The following is an 18,602-nucleotide window of genomic DNA, read 5'->3' as shown; positions in this document are numbered from 1 at the left end:
TTCACTCACAGATGAGAAGTCTTTGATTTGTTTGATTGATTATATTTGATCATTGACTATGTTGCTTCCTCAGTACATGGTATAAATTATTATAAAAGAGAGAATAATTATCTTTTATAATCCACTGCCTAGTGTTTTTAAGAAATGATTAAACATATTTGTGCTTGTTGTTTGGACTCGGCTTATAAAGCGATCCAGTTCATGGAGTTAATAAAGTTGCAAGTTGCAGGTTGGTATATTTTGGTATTTTGCTTTCTTTCAAAAAGAACAAGCATTTGGATTTGAGTTTATTATGGACTTTATATATATATATATTTCTAGCAAGATGTGGCAACACTGATGAGTCAAAGTGTACCAATTACCCTGTAATTTAATGCACTGCAACTCTAAACCATATTTAAATGTATTATTAACAAATAGTTCAGCACTTAAGCACTAAAAGGTGAAATGAAAACTGAATTTAGCTATGTGTGGACGTTTTGAAGAGCTAATTAAGGAATATAATTCACTCAAGATTTCATTAGCCAATGAATTGTCTGGGAAATCAACCCATAGTCTTGTCTTTATCAGCACAATGCTCTACTAGTTCAGCAAAAGGAGTTGTTTCGGCCCTAGTTTTGTCAGATCGAGACAGAAAATAGGAGCAGAACATAAAGACAGCATTAGGGTCAATCCTGGAATAGACAGAGTGAAAGAAATAACCCAAACAGGATTAAGCACCAGACTTCCTGTTTGTAACACAGATCTCTTTTCACTGCGATATTGGGTCACATCCCCTTTAGTCTCGAGTAAAGTAGAAAAGAAACCAGTGATTGTATAAAAGATACTACTGTTAATTAAATAACCGCTGATCCTCAGATTCAGGAGCTTTGATGATAAAGGACAGTTGAAGACGTGAAATATTAAATATGAAATTAGAGCTGAAATGAGAGCTGAAAACATGGCTTTATTTTAGAGAAAACTCGTGGAGAAATAGAGACATTATAAGAGAAAAGCTTGAGGCATGTCACCTATCTTTCACAGTTCTCAAGTGTACTTAATGTTGCAGAAATTAACCTAGAGTATGGAAAATGACTCTTCTGAAAGGTCTGTTTTGGTGCGTATCTTTTAAAAGCTTCTCCTCTCAGTTGTTGGACTGAATATAGAAGCATTTATCCTCAAGCAATAAGTGCTGATTCATGGAGCAGGCAATGTGGTCTTGGTGACAAAGAAAGTAACACTTTGCCAAATGGCTTAATCCAAACAAACTTAATGGTGCAAGGCTTGAGTGTGGGCAAAACATCTAGACTGTCTGAATTCACGAGCACAGAACTGGACATATGGTGGAGATTTGTTTGAGAAGCCCTCTAGCGTGAGAAGACCAGCAGTCATTTATCTCTTGTGTGTATGTGCTATGAATGTCTTAAGGGGGATCTAAATTAGTGTTTCAGAGCCAAGAGCTGAATAGTCTGGCAGCATCAAGACATCTGACTATCGTGCTCGTTCATAAACGTTTTCAGGCTGGGGACCACCTCCCTTCACACACACAAAAAAAAAAAAATAATAAAAAACTCTAAACAACATGATAACAATTATCTGCCATTTTAAAATAGTGTTTTGAAAAACAGAAAGGAAACTGACAGACTAATTGTATGCACAGATTTCCCCCAAATTCATACTGTGATTATTTTTATGAATATAATCTTAAACAGTAAATCAGTATTCAGAATAGCGTCTGAAGGATCATGTGACACTTAAGTGATGGCCGCTGAAAATTTTGCTTCGCTATAACAAGAACTAATTTTAAAATATGTTAAAATACTAAGCTATAGAAGCTTTCACCACAGAATAACAATATAAAAAAGATAAGTGCAATGTTTTCGGACTCAATTATGGGTTCATATCTCAATATTCTGACATTTTTCTTGCAGAATTGTAAGATACAAAATAAGAATTCTGAGTTTCTCTCTCACAATTCTGAGTTTATATCTATTAATTCTGACTTCTTTTTTTCAGAACTGCAATAAAAAGTCAAAACTTTAAGATAAAAGTCCCATATACCTTTTTCATGTTTATTTTAAAGCTTTTGTAGAAAACATTATTGTTAAATTTGTTTTATTTTTTACTTTTTCAAAGGCTGGACTATACTACAAACTTTAAAAGCATCCTATTATACTCTTTTACAAGGTCTTGATTTTGTTTTGGGGTTGCAGTAGAACATGCTCTCATACTAGGTTGTTCGAAAAACACATGATTTTCCACATATTTTACATTATTACAACACCTCTCCCCCCAGTCTGGCATGAAAGGCTTGATTGGTTCCTTTAACAAATGAAGGCCCGCCTTCTGAAATACAAAATGTGTTGTGATTGGTTAGCTTGGCCAGTGTGTGTTGTGATTGGCAGCACTCGGCACCTGGCCGGGAAATGCCATGCCTCTTACCATGACCGCCTGCTGCGAGCTTCCGTGTAAATATTGCATCAAAATTCAATTAATTTCATCATGAGTTAAACCCGGATGATTGTAACAACTCTAAGTTTGTCTGCCTTGGGAAAGTGTCTCCCACATAGTGATAACACTCGTTGCCTTCTCTAGTGCAGCTCAACCAGGTCTCGACCCATTCTACTGTTTTTGTGATTTCACAAATCCCAGAAAATATGCATTGTAGTCCAAAGGAGTCGTTCGTTGTAGTTTTTGAAAAGTGATTTCTGTTAAATAAAATATCTCCTTTTGAATTGGACTTTGAGCTTTGTAACTTTGAAGATCTTTTTTTATACTCAAACAGCTACATTACAGACTAACTAAAATAGAAAAAGTGAAAAAGCATAATAGCGCCACTTTAAAATCTGAACAGGTTTTCAAATGCTATAGGCATCATACACTTACCGGCTTTATAAGGGACACAGAGGAAAAACTGTCCATCATTCACTAATGAGTATCACACACTAAAATACTTTTAAGTTGTTCCGATCACAACAAACTTGCTATAGACAAATGCAGACAATATGTGTAAAATCGGCTAAAATCGGCTCAGTCTGTGACCATCATTAACTAAGAGATTTTCTATTAAATATTTCAACTCTAATCTGCAGACTGGCTCTGGCTTTCACCAACTAGCATCGACTTATCCAAACTGTAAATCAGGGGTAAATCAGGTCAAAAATCATTTAGTGTATTCCAGCTTTAAAAATTCAGTTATATTGTTATAAATTATAATAAAACTTTAATATCTAAATATATATGCTGATTAGAATGTTGTGTAATGCAACAATACCCATAGCACACAAGTAAATCCACTAAAGAATGGCTAAAAAGAAGAAAAAGAAGTGTTTTTAACCTAAGCAATCCAGAAATAGTGATAAACTGAAACAGATTTGTGGAGAGCGATGGGCAAAGATAGGTTTTGTGTCTCAGGGTAGATCTACAACATATACAAAATTCAAAAGTTTACTTGCTTTTTCACCTTCACTGTGAATGACTGTTTGTGTGTCATTAGTAGAGACAGATAGTACTTGTCTTGTTCAACTAAGATCATAATCAATGCAGAAATCCAGGTATTTTCCAAACAGTACGCAGGCTCTTTCATTCTTTACTTGTCTGTTTGCAGTGTGCCATTAAAGTCAAAAGCTTCTGTGGCAACAAAGGCATGTTTTTTTCTGTGTCTAAATCTCTAGTTGTTCACAGTCTTTGCCCTCAAATCCTTTGTGTAGTGTGTGTAAACATTATTGACACAGACCTTCATGTTCCCCGAGGAGAGCTCACCACCAATTCACTGACTCAAGCCTTACATAATGACCGTCCAGACCACAAGTCAGAAGTGCGGAGAGGACCGCAGCTGTGTGTGTAGACCACAGCCACAGGCAGCGCTGCAGCTGCAGACATCCTTCAGCACTGCCATTACAATCAACGTGAATCAGTGTAGCCAAACAAACAATATATATATGTATACAGTCCATATTTGCATATTCTGTGATTGAACTGTTACAGCATGGCCAGCAGTAATGGTTTTATTCCTCAATTCCTCAGTTTCATTGCTTGAATGCACTTTAAGCTGCTGTAGATAAAATGTCTTCTAAATGAATAATGTATGCCGTACACCAAGCCAGAATATAACTAGCAAGTTTTAAAGCATTAAATTGTGATGCCTGAATATAGTGCAAAAGTTGCCGTTTTATGTCAAGATTGATTCAAGAACTCAAGAACTAAAAATGCTTTCTAAAAGGCATTTCAGAAAGTCTGTTAAACAATTATTTTGGAGTTCATTAGAGGACACAGTTGATGTGGCTTACTCAGCTGCTATAGACTACAGTATATAAAGATATATAAATCTATAAAGATGTACACTACAGATCTATAAAGTTGTCTACGACTTACCTAAATGGTTCATCAATACAGACTCAATAAGGTAATATACCAATGTGAAACAGAAGTACACTTCGGCATACTGTTTTCTATATTTCTAGTTAAATATAATTTAATGCAGCACATCAGGCCCAAACCATGATTATATCACTACCTCCATGTGATGGGTTAAAGTTCTTATGCTGGAATGCATTGTTTTCCTTTCTGCAAACATAACGCTTCTAATTTAAACCCAACATTTCTATTTTGGTCTCATCCATCCACTAAACATTTCTCCAGTAGACTTCAGGTTTGTCCAGATGATCTTTAGCAAACTGCAGATGGGCAGCTATGATCTTTTTGGAGAGCAGTGGCTTTCTTCTTGCAACTCTGGCAAGCACCATGATTGTTCAGTATTTTCCCAATGGTGTAGTCATGAACATTAACATCAGCTAAAGTTAGAAAGGCTATCAGTTGTTTAGAAGTTACCCTGGGTTCCTTTGTTATTGTGTGGAGTCTTACAAGTCTTGCTTTTGGAGTGATCTTTGTTGGTCGACCACTTGAGTGATCAATAAATCTTTTTCGGAGGTCCCCAGAGATCTCCTTTGTTTGTGCCTTGATACACTTGCACAAACATGATCAGACTTTGATAGATCCCTGTTCTCTAAATAAAACAGGGCAGACAATGACACCTGAGAGTCATCTCACTGATTGAAACACCTCTGAACAGATGGATTCTGATTCCACCTTCAAATTAACAGCTAATCCTAGAGATTCACACACTTTTGACACTCACAGACACATTATTTCAGAATCAGAATCAGATATTGGATCCTTTTAAATGTCAATGTATATATTTTGTCTCAGTTTGTTTGATTGGGTTTCTCTTTGTCAGGTTTCAGGACTTGTGTGAAGTTCTGATGGTCTTGAGTCATATTTATGCAGAAATATAGAAACTTCTAAGGGGTTCACAAACTTTCAAGAAGCACTGCAAGTTGTCATGCAACCTAAAACTATGGGTTTCATGTGGAAACGTTTCAATTTTTTAAAAGTGTAGTTGGTCTGTAAAGGAACAGTAGTGAAAGTCTCTTCAGGTACACTTAAATGGCCATATATTCCATTGATACATGCATTATATAATCTGCATATAATCTGATAAGATTGGAAGTACACTACAAGTGCACATTCAATACAATTAAGCACACTTCTTTTTCACAAAGCTCTGGCTCACTGCAGACCTACAGTATAAGTTTCTCTATAGTACAGACCAATAAGGCTCACTACAAAATAAAAGCCACAATTTGATGTGATAATGAAATTCCACTAAATATGGGTCCATTTAAGTAGCAGATTGTTTAAAACACCAGCAAAGACTAGATAAGCACAGGTTGTGTCTCTCACGTGGAAGATTTGTGCCAAATGGACACTTCACAATAGCTTTCAAAGGCTTTACTAGAAGTTTAGGATTATCCCACATGCAGAATTGGTGACCGTGACATGCCATTTATTGCATTAATTTCAGTAAATAGGCCACCTGAATGTAAGCACAGACGTACAAAGGCACGCGCAAACACAGGGCCACAGCTGTCAGATTCATTTCTGCAGATATCTTCTGCCCGGGGTACTGACACACAAAGTGGTGCAGAGCTGCAAAGGTGCTGCTGTTGGCCTGAGTAACGTCTCCTCCCTGCTTTTCTCTGTCTTCAGCTTCCTCCCACTCTTGCTCTCTGTCGCAGACTCTCTAATGAAATCCCCCAGCTGTCTCACACTGCAGTCTGCCACCTTTCATTCACGCTCCTTATCTGAACAGATTCATGGCCATATAAAAGTCCCCGCTGTACTGAAGCAATCTGAATACTTTACAGCATCGGTGCTCTGACGCAGCAATTTTTTAACACTTACAGCAGAGAGCGGTGCAATGTCAAATCTGGATTCTGAACATCCCTTAATGTCTAGGTTCCTCGCTCCCAAAGACTTGCATTGACTTAGAGATGACACAGCATGGGAGTAAAGGGGGAACAGTCATTCTGAATTAAATCAATGGTTGCCGAAGGACAAGCAAAGTGTTGCCAGGGAACAGGTTGCTTAGTAACAACAAGGAGTTGACTGGAATTCAACGGCTTAATCACAGCATACCTTTACTAGCCCGTCCAACCATCTACTTCAATGCAGCAAGGTTAAACATCCACCCTGAGATTATTTATTTGCAAATTTGATGCACTCTTGCCACGTTTTATTTTGAATAGCATGTTTGATTGCACCTTAAAGACAATGTAGTTTGACATGATTTTACACAAATTATACATTCAGTATTCAGAAATCAGATTTCTTATATATATATATATATATATATATATATATATATATATATATATATATATATATATATATATATATATATATATATAAGAAATCTGATGCTTACTAAACCTGAATTTATTTGATCAGCAACAGAGTAAAACATTAATATTGTAAAATTTTAATTTAAATCAACTGTATTTTATTTCAATATATTGTAAAATCCAGTTTATTCCTGGGATCAAAGCTGATATTTCAGCATCATTACTCCAGTCTTCAGTGTCACATGATCCTTCAGAAATCATTCTGATATACTGATTTGCTGCTCAAGAAACATTTCTTTTTACTATCAATGTTCAAAGCAGTTGTTCTGATTAATATTTCTGAAGAAACTATGCTACATTTTTTCCATTTAAAAAAACAACAACAAAAAAAACTGCATTTATTTGAAATCTTTTGTAACATTATGGATTTTTAATGTGGCTTTTGATCATTTTAATTTATCTATTTAATTATTTAATTATTTAATAATACTTGCACCTCACATATATCTAGAAATTAACTTATCTATCCTACATCTTATTACCTCTATAAAATCGTGACTAGGTGGGCCAAGTTGCTGAATACTAAATGGGATTCAAATGCAGATGTGGGCAGTTGAATGTTAATATGTTCATGGTTGTGATCTCTATTTCAAAAGAGCAAGACAAATCCTGTGTTCCACAGCTCCATTTAAACTATCCTTGTAAAGTTATATGACTGTGCATTTGAAGATACTTATGAAAAGACATCATAGTGCTGGGTAAATGAAAGGCAAGGACTGACCCACTGTACAGCCAAACTTTAAATCAAATCAAAGTCTCTCCAGAACTGATATACAGCTATTGACACCCACGGACAGCTATTAATACAATAAGCCAGGCTGAGCATATCTCTCTCTCTCTCTCTCTCTCTCTCTCTCACCCCCACAGGGTCACTCTTAGTGTGGATCAGATTTAATCTCCCATAATGGCTCGTCTGGCACTGACATTGCATTCTCCTGCAGTCCATTCCACCATCTCCCGTCTATTCTATTCTATTCTATTCTATTCTATTCTATTCTATTCTATTCTATTCTATTCTAAGCTCCACATAAAAAGCACCACAGAAGTAGCATAAAAGCAGTCGTGATATTCGCGCTATGAATTTTGTAATTTACTCAAGGTGTTTTAAAACCAAACGTGTAAGACTTTCAAACATTAAAAGGGTGCATAAGCACCATAACCAAAGAGGGAGCAATAAAGCAGCTATGTCTGATTTATAGACAAAACATTCAATCCAAATGATTCATTGATTAATTGAACTGATTCTGAGTTGGGTTCAGCTCATTGACTCAATGATTCAGTCACAAAGGTTAGTCGCTCAATGGAGGGGAACATTATCAGCCACTCAGCCACAATTCATTTCTGTTTTCAAAAGTGTTATTATTCTTACTGTGTATGATTCATTCATGGATTTGTATCATTATAAACAAGCATAATATATAACAAATATTTTTTTGTGGTACCAGCAACACTTGTGACTTCAAGGGGTCAGAACAACCCTAAGATACAAGTCCGAAAGTGTGACTGAGTTTCAAAACCTATAAGCCTATTGTTGGGGGTTCATTCAGGAAAGCTCTCTGACCTTCACCGTCCATGCACCTGCACACACACACACCCCTCTCTCTCTAGAGAGTTCCCTGAAGCATAAGCTGTCTGTCAGTGTAGTCACTCTTATTGTAGAACAATTTCTATGACAAGATCCTTAATTGCCCACACAAGCAAACATACACACTGACATGCAAACACTCAAACCTTTCCTAATGTTTTTTTTTCTTGTTGTTGTTAAACTGAACACATGAATGCATGAAAAGGTTGGAAAGAAATTAAGACTTGGTTCCAATTCAGTAAATAAACAAACAAACAAACAAACAAACAGACGGACAGACAGACAGACAGACAGAGATGGCATTTAGCTCAGCAAACACAGATCTCTATATTTTTCTCTCCATGCAGTCTGACCTACATAGTGGTGCATGGTGCATGCAGCTGCTACAAGAATACACACACAGTCAGATATGCATGTAATGCACCAGACATAATGTGCATTCATGATTAAAATCCACAAGATTCATTCAGAATTTCCATCACTATTGTGATTCCTTCAAACATAAAATATTCTCCATGGAGTCACATTAATTATGTGATTTGCTGCTTATCTTTATTACCACTGTTGAAACATTTAAGTTATGCTTAATATGTTTGCAGTAACCATGATGTCAAATGGTTTAACAAAATAATATCCATTCAATCAAACAAACAAACAAACAAACAAACAAACAGGGAAGGGGGAGCAACAGACATATTATCAATAATTTACAATCTGAAAGAGAAAGAGAAAAAAAAAGGTCATTCCTTTAGTTCGAAATGCTGAAAGAAAAACATTGCAATGCATCAAAAGTACCAGGTTTAGCCACGTTAATTCGTGCCATTGTACATTCACAGGCCTCTATCCCGAGGAGGCTGTGAATCCAAAATGTTTTTGCAAGAATCTGCATTTTCATGGGTCAGTATGCGGGACAGTCTGAGACAGTCTTACATACTGCTACTCAACAGGCCAGCTTACAGAGATCAGCACCCGCACAAGGAACTCCAGCCAACTGAGCAGCTATTAAAGGTTTGTCCCGCACAGTGGGAGAGCAGGACAAAGTGTTAAGAGCCAGTACTGGCAGACTTCAATGGCACACGGTGTGAAGACAGTCCTGTTGAAAGAGGACATGCTTTTGGTCAAAACACACAAACAGAGCCTCTTTTCGCACATGGGATTGGACGTCATATATCTCTGTCTTGTGCATGAACATGTCAACTGCCACAAAACCCCAGGCACAGCTCCGCTTAGAAATCAGTTGTGTCTGTGATCACGTGCCATGTCATAAATCATCTTGCCCTTGGAGATCATGTTGTCTTTATCAATAAAGCCATTCATATGCAACACAAAATGCTGTGGAAAAGGTCACTAGAGATGACTAAAGATTAAACTGTCATGCAACATTAATGCTGACTGCAAAAACAAGCTACTAATTACATTATTATTGTGTAAAATCGAGCATGATTTATGCTGATTGGAACAATATGAATGTCAAGGTCAAAAATGTGCAATACTGCTGTTGCTTTGCATATATTGCATGGATAAGCATGACTTTACATGCAAACACACACAATGCCAAGAGTATAAAAGACTGACATGTGCAGACCATTAGACCATCAAAAATCTCATAAATAAAATCCATAAGACATTCACAACATTATCTGATAAAGGACTAAAACACAGAAATCTACAGCAACGACTTTCCTATTTAAAGAGGATAACAAAGTAAATCGGAATGTAAACCAATGCAAGAGAGAATAGAACCAAGAGAGACACGCATGAAAACCGGCTGAGGGATTTAGTACAGTTCCAGATGAGAAAGGAAATCCTCGCCCTACTCAGAAAGGAGAGAGAGAGAGAGAGAAAGAATAGCAGATTAAGAGAGAGAGAAATGGAGAAAGCATACAGTGCGCTTGGGGTGAAACTGACTCATCCAGCACTCACAGGGACAGCATGTACCATTTCTTCATCTCCATCTCTGCTCTCAAGGTAATTTCTTGTTCTCAGCAGTGTATGGACAAATGTGACTGAATAGCTGAATATCAGCTGTTTTAAGGCCAAGCAGTTGCTTCGGTATAGTCATATTATCAACATTTCTGAGAGATTTCATAAAAAAGTTTCATTGTCTATTGTCAATTCACATTTCACAGAGAAGCCACTTTCAAACCAGCAGTTTTCTGTTGGTTAATGAAGCAAATTCATTTGACCAACTAGAACTTGCTGCAAAATCTTCATAGGGAAATCTTTTACTCTCATTTGACATTACCAAACACATGGATTCTTATAAAATAACTACCTTTTATGAAAATATGCAAACAATGGTAAATGCAACCACACCTTCAGAGTACAGAGTACTGGCATTTTGTTTCTCAATGAATGAGCATTTTTGAATGAATAAGTTGAGAGAATGATTTAATGACTCAGAAATGTGAACTGACACATATTACTCTTTTTATTTCTGACAGAGAAAGATATGCTAAAAATAGAAATAGTATACTAGTGTGTGGAGCTGAATTCGGCATTCTGAAAATCACTTACTGTACTTCATTCCTGAATGCATGAGTTTTTGTGCATCACTAATGCACAAACTGACAGTCTTAAACCAAGAAACAGAGACAAATGATGTGATCCAAACAGGGAAAGTCCCCAGTGCTGATGGGCTGTCACATCAGTAATTTTTTTATATTGCATCATTAGATTTAAGGACCAGAATTATCGGCCTATTTATCTGAATAATCAGAAAAGACAGAAAATTAATGCGTGAACAGAATTAGGAATTCAAGCCAGCATCATCTGCATGAGAATCACAGCTCAAGGTGTACCTCACTCTTTAATTTTAATTGTGGGGTATGCAAGAATCATTTCATTACTTCTTCAAGGACACTGCCTACTATGATTTGGCTCTTTAGAGTGAAACTTAATGAATTCTTGATTTACTGCAGGAATGTGAAAATAAAAAAGAGCAAACACACATACCTCACAGAGTCATGAAGCTTAGACACTACCTCCAACCATCAGAAGCCCCAGACAGACTTCATTCTTCTCAATCCAGTGGACACAAATAAAGAGACCCTGAGGGTATATTTGCGTATGTGTGCTTGTATACATAGGATTAAAACATTTTGTAGATTAACAGCACTACATTCTGTAATATGCAGTCACACAAGGCCGAGATGTATCACTCACTCTTCTGTGGACATTACTGTAGTGAGTGTTCATGCATAACCAGCAAATCAAATACAGAGAGAGTGTGCTGCCAACTCTCTATGGCTACGTTCACAACTTCACACAGTCAGTGTTTGGGAATGAGTAACATGACCTTACAAATAGGTGATTCTTCAGTTGTCCTGTTCTTACAATAGAAGCATGTGTGTGTGTGTGAATATATGTAGTTCCTAAAGATTACAAAGTCTTTTTTGTGCATGTTGCTCCCTGTTACGTATATAATGCAGTTTCTTTATAACTAACCAGTGTCTCAACAGCACGTGATTAACCTACATATAACTTCTACACTGCATGCAGTCTCATCACTCCTTTTCTTTCAGACTGGTGTTGCTGTTCTTTTCTAATACATGTCTCACCTCACCGCCTCTGCCCTCCCCTCTGTTCTCACCCTAAAATGGCTTCCCAGGCACCTGCTAGAGACCAATGGCCACGACAACTTTACAAAACCATCCATCAAGGGCAAATACATCAGCAGGATTACGGGAGGGCATATAAAAATCCTTTATGTGGCATTAGGGAAATATTCTTATATAATGTGTGGCCTTTTGCAGTGACATAATCCTCACTACACTGCCACAATTACATAAGAACTACATCCCCCTGACCCTAAAAGACATGAATGACACACCTACCCCATGACTTTTTGTGGTACTTTTTATTTCCTGATATGTAAATCATTTTTACATCTGAAATCGAAATTCATTTGAATACAAATTAAAAAGCATTCATTTTGAATTTGAATTACCGTTCTGCATCCTGCTTGCTACCTACAATATAACCAATTCAGTTATGAATTTCATATGAGCCTGAAACACACAAAATGCTAATTAAGCTACTATAAAAGAAAGCACTCACTATAAATACAACTGAAACTTTAAAATGCCGTAAAACATAACCAGATGTTCTTAAAAGATAAATCACAACCAATTATCACAACAGTCTACTTGTCAATGATTACAATAGCCACCCAAATATATTTTTGTTCATAAACATCTGACACCAACTCTGCATGGATTAAAGCAATGAGCTTACAGGAAATATATTTTCCTGCCCGCCTTTTTGTAGCTTGTCATGATTGTGGTAGCTTGTCTGTCAAACACACTCACACTGCGAGCTCGAGATGCTGAGAGAAGCTGTTGTTAACACATGACATGCTGATTAAAACCTTACATCAAACACTAATCTTGTGTTCTACTGAATGTTTATCAAGGTAATGCCACAGTTATGAATAACCTGCAGTGAAGTGTAATAGTATTTACTAGCATCTGTGTTATAAATATATTTTATGTGTATGTTTATGAGGTAACATTGAATGGTGCTGTTTATAATGTAGCAGAATAATTTACTGGATTCATAGTCAGGGTTTTTTGTATGGAGTATTGCATTACATTATGAATACTGTATGTTTTGACATAACTTATGGCTTCTGGCAGCTCCTTTTTCTCAAAGAGAGAGTGCAAGGAACCTGAACATGCATTTAAATTGGTTCTGTTTAACTCAAAATATTTTTTACATGAATGAATCAACCTGAATGCATTAGGTTACACCAAGGAAGTCATGTTAGGAATAAATTGTTGGTTATATAAGTCTTATACCAATGCCCAAGCAATTAAGTTTGCTTAAGAACAAATAGTTCTGCCTTTTCCTTTAATGTCTGTATGGTTTTTGAGGACAGCTAGTGCTCTAGATGTTCCTAAATTAGGGTGGTCCTGTTATGTTTTAATGTGTCTGCGGCTGTTAGAACAGGTCTGCGCCATCTGGCCTGACGTTCACTTGACCTGAGACTTCACCACAAGGACAAGCAGCTATCACGCTCTCCTCAGAATACTCTTAATATATTTATTTTCCATCTTCCTGTGTTCTCCTTCTTACACTGCAGTATATAAAATTAAGCCACCCATAATGTATTAATAAGAAACACACACACACACACACACACATGGCCAAATGCTTGCAGTAATTATGATTTCACAACTTTACTGTATTTTCAGTAAAATAAATCCAGAATAAAATAAAGTGAGACTTTATTTAAAAAAATTGTATTTATACAAAGATAAATGCTTTTCAGTGTCTTTAAACCGAACCTGTTCAAACCATGGTGAGAAAAGTTATCCATCATTTGGAGCTGTGATTTAATAGGGTCTTTATTTTTCTGCTGAAGGCCATCAACAATTAATTTCCTTCTGCCTCCTATCCAATTTCTCAACTAATATAGTCCAGCCTTCTACACTGCTAACAAATGCCAAAGATCACCGGTGTCGTAATGCAATCTCAAACCTCATTATCCACTGAGAGAAAGCACCTTAGGTCCGAAATGATCTGGTGCGTCAGGCTTCTCTATGAGCGATGTAACTGCATTGTAACAGTGATTGTCATTAGAACGCACATTATCTGTGAAACTGCTGAAGCTTGTGACTGAAGTCAGCATTTCACACAATGCTGCTTGGCTGTTAACTGATAAATTCATTAGAATGACATTCTCTTCACTGAAAATTCATAAAGCTGACAAGTCTGTGATTTTAAGATCCTGTCAGATGGTGATATAGTGAAAATAAATATTTACAGCCAAACATTTTCAGTTTGTACATGGTTGCAAGAAAATTAATTTAAAGTGGAATTCTTGTTGCTTTTTAATGAATGGCTATTTTTTTCAAGAAATGCTAATCTTAAGAAAGCTTAAAGATATGAGATATGGTACCTAAAAGGTATGATACCTAAAAAAAGTAAAAGTAAACTTTTCTGGGTAGACAAAATTAGACAAAAGAAAATGAGTAAACTAAATAATTACAGGTGAATATGTAATTATGTAATTAGTAAAGTGAATATGAAATAGAATATTGTGATTTTGTTTTGTTTTGTTAAAACTTACACACCAACATTTTTAAATAAAGCATTTAGGCTGTAAAATGTTGAATTTATTTCTATATTTATTTACTCTGATCTTAACATATTGAATCATATTGAAAAATCATTTTGTAAATTAAGTCATTCTGCTTCAAAACTTAATTTAATTCAATGTTACTAGCCCTAGTTATTATTTGTGAAATTTATTAACCATTTCTCAGGGGAAATTGTTTCACCGCCAATTTTGTCAGTGAATATATATTTGTTTGTTCATTCATTACCATTGAATTATTTCATTGTTCAATAATATAAAATGTAATTTGGTTTACATTTAAGAGAGAATTATGCCTGCTTTGTATTCCCTTCCTGAATGAGAATGACAGAACAAGACTGTTTTGGGACAGCTTTAGCTGGTGAGCTTCCAAGCATGAATTTTATGACCAAATAGACATTAGTACCACTGCAGTGTCCCTACCCCCTGATGGGAGGAGGAGAGAGAATTCAGGGCAGCACTGGAAGGAAGCGAAGCAGAGAGAGAGAGAGAGTGAGAGAAACCCTTTGAAAAGAAGCTAAAGCTATAATGCAGCAGTCTACAGGCAGCTCTACTCATGTCTACACGAAACAGATCAGTCCGTCAGTGATACAGGCCCAGAATGGGTTTGCATTCACAATGGTTTCAGAACCACGGAGAGCTCCACTGAAACCAGCAGTTCAATCAGCATTCATTTCAGTACCACGGACAGAGTCTCTGCTACAACCACTGCAATCCAATCATGACACTTATACGACGATGCATTTAATAAGAGAGCTATTCGCTCAACAGCCTCAATTTGTAATTTGTGTGTGAAACACATAAAACGTTTCAGCACTCATAATGAGTGCAGGTTCTGCTGTACTGCAGGGGGCTGATAAGAACGCATGCGAGAAGAGGTCAGGTATAAGCTAATTTAATTCTTCTCTCATAGGCTGCATCTGAGCTGTACCTGTAGGCACGAAGCTCTTTTATTGACGGGGATCTTGCATCTAAGACCTTCTTCCCCTTTTCCAAGAGGTTAACAACATGAAATACACAGAAGGTCTGCTTTTGTTAAAACACTCCAATTATTCCAATTATTCCCAATGATCTAAGAAACAGGGAGGCGAATCCACTGCCTGCAGAAAATAAATAAGATTAAGCAACAGAGAGACAGAGTGAGAAAAGAACAGACAAGCAGAAGAGCTTGACAGAGGCGCAGTGTTGTCCGACACTGTAAGAAAAAAATCTATAGAAAAATTTACTGGTACTGGTATTTTTTTGCAAGCAGATCTTCAGTTAATTTTAACCCTAAAAGCAACACAATCAATACAATATGCAAGTCAAAATATGGGTAACATTTTTCAGTCTATTAACACTGAAGATTATACCTGTTTAACAGTCTTTTTCAGGGTGTATTCATGTATTATTTAGAAAATCTAAACACACTCATACACATACACTGCTGTCAGTACTTCCTCCGACAGACACAGAAAGCATTATCATTCTCCTCACAGCAACCTTGCAGCACGAGCCTTTGCCAAAGCTGCACACACACACACACACACACACACACACACACACACAAAAAATGTACAACCATATAATTATTTTGAATGCTTCTCTGCCACATGCACACAAACACAAAAGCATCACTGATTATGAGTACAAGAATATTTGCAATCCTTTTCTGACATATTGTATCTCCCACACACACTGACAAGCAGTTTTCAGTCATTGGTGCATGGTTGGTCGCACACACACACACACACACACACATGCTCCAGCTTGAAGTGGTACCATCACCAGTGACTGGTAAAAGGCAAATTTGCTCATCTTCTGCATGTGCACACACACACACACACACACCGCACATACCCCCCCAATAGCTGTTGCAGGATCAGTCCACTCACCCTGACTGTTGGGTCCCCCATCACCCTCTTCACATTCGGTGAGGTTGTTGAGCATTTTGGAAGCTCGAGCACAGATTCCCTGCTAATGCTAACACTGCTGCTGTGTCCACCAGCCAAGGCGTGTACCAGCCTCACACGGACAGAAGAGGAGGAGAAGGAGAAGGCTTGTGGTTCTCTGCCTCTCTCCTCTCAAGAAAGTGAGCAGTGCTGTGCTCCGGCAGACTGGAATCCTCTCTGCGTATTGACTCTCTCTCTTTAGGAGGAGGGGTTGGTGGGACAGAGAGAGGCTGCAGGGATGTAAATGATGGAATGCTTAAGAGCACATTTTTTCTCTCTCAAACACTCACGCAGCATGTCGTCTCTTTCTCTCGCTGCTTCTTTCTCTGCTACGCAACCACAGGCTGCCGGTGCCTCACCATTACATTCACAATACAGTGATCAGGAATTGCCTTTGCTTACATATAGCATCTGTTGCAGTATCTATATTATCACCATGTCAAACTGTGTTCATATCAGAAAAATGTCACATCAAAAAAAGACTGCAGTTGGTTGTGGTTCATTCTCAGGTTGTTTGCCTTAAGAATTCACCAACCCAAAAAGCATCAATCTGCAGTTTTACATGTATTGTTTTTTTTAAATGTGCAAGGCTGTAATGGCTGGTTGCTAGGTTGTTGCTAATGTGTTCAGAGTGGATTTAAATATGTTTTTATGGCAGTTCTGGTGGTTGCAAAGTTGTTGCTAATCTGTTCAGGATGGTTGCTAATTTGCAAGTCCAATACGCAAGTCTAAAAGTTAGAGATATTATTTTTTGTTGTCCTTCTTTGCTGAAAAGACCAGCACAGCTTGTTGTGTAATTTGCATGATTTGTTTTAGATGTCCAAAGCTTAAACAAACAAACAAACAAACAAACAAACAAGCAAATTACCCACCACCAGAAAGCACCAAACCAACACTTAGGGTTTCCTTTTTTGGTAAAAATAAGGTTTCTTAACACTAGGTAATGCAACAACTAACATGAAAAGAAATCTATAAATAAAATAAAATAAAATAAAATAAAATAATAAAATAAAATATAATATAATATAATATAACAGAATTTAGGGTTTTATTTTCTTGTTACACATTTTTTTCATACTAGTTAATCCATTAGTAAACATGAAATAATAACTTTTTTATATATTGTAAAAAGGATTTGAATATAATAAAAAAATATTATCATAATTTATACAAAAATAATTGTTTATGTTCATTTTCATATTTGATAATTTGTGTATATATTCATAACATTTTAAGTTGTAAAAATGAGCCTTATAATGCACAACAATATAAATGAAAGTCAAATTAACAATAGTATTTATGAATTATTAATGTATTTAATACACTTTGTAAAAAAAAAACTATTTTTCATAGACAACACCCATATGTATTAATAATTTTAATAAACTGAACCTATTTCCTTTTCTAGAAAACTGGATTTGATTTCAAAATTACACAAGGGCATCGATATTTCAATTCTACCATGAATCAAACACCTCGACCTTCTGACCTAATGTTTCTATATGTGATGAAATACTTATGAGGCATAAGCCATGTAAGGAATGATCGCCAGAGGCTTTTACAGGCTCTATGTCATGCTACAGGTTGTGGAGAGGCTTGTGATGTGGAAATCTTGCTTTCTGCTGTCTTTCATACACACTTTCCTTCTGCCCTCAGAGGCAAACTCCACTGAGTCTTCCTTCCTGAGAGCTTTCCATAAATACAGAGAATAAATTAAGGTATGGGAGATCTGAAAGGTTTTTTCTAAAGTACGGGATGGTGAGAAAGGGCACACAGGAATGAGGGGCACGCAAATGGTTAGACACATAAATGATAGATCTGCTCAGAGTCAGAGACAAACATTGATGGATAAAAGCCACTGTGTGAAGCTGGAGATACAGAAATATGGGGGTTTGGAAAGCATAAAACGTTCTTATATATCCCATATGTACATATGCAAGTCCAAAACGTCTGAAACCACACCGAATTTAAAATCTAATTTAAACCTAGAAATAAACAAAGTTTTTAACAATTTAAAGAAAGAAATATCATGACTTTATTCAAAAAGAAATATAATTTATTTCTAAAGGGATGACATGATCACCAGGTCAGCTTGTGGAGTTCATGCAGCTCAAGTCATTATCATCATCATTATTATTATTATAATAATACATTTCTTGAGTCAAGACACTATAGTCAAGAACATTGTTGTTGTTGTCCTTTCCTTGGAAAGTTAAGTGGAAAAAAAAAACATAAAAAATACACTATGTGTTATTTTATTTTTA

At 36.4% G+C, this 18,602-nt stretch overlaps 1 protein-coding gene across 1 annotated transcript in view; it reads right to left on the bottom strand.

Moving 5' to 3' along the window:
- Positions 1 to 16,615, bottom strand: part of LOC128018366 (solute carrier family 12 member 5-like) — a 44,572-nt gene extending 27,957 nt beyond the window's left edge. The window contains exon 1 of the mRNA XM_052603841.1: positions 16,282 to 16,615. Coding sequence (XP_052459801.1) covers positions 16,282 to 16,336 — 55 coding nt within the window. The 5' untranslated portion in view covers positions 16,337 to 16,615. The remainder of the gene's footprint in view (positions 1 to 16,281) is intronic.
- Between the last annotated feature and the right edge of the window lie 1,987 nt (positions 16,616 to 18,602).

This window comes from Carassius gibelio, chromosome A8 (genome assembly GCF_023724105.1).
Source record: "Carassius gibelio isolate Cgi1373 ecotype wild population from Czech Republic chromosome A8, carGib1.2-hapl.c, whole genome shotgun sequence".
Lineage (NCBI taxonomy): Eukaryota > Metazoa > Chordata > Actinopteri > Cypriniformes > Cyprinidae > Carassius > Carassius gibelio.
The sequence above is the reverse complement of the archived record's forward strand: the minus strand, read 5'-3'. Positions and strand labels throughout refer to the sequence as shown.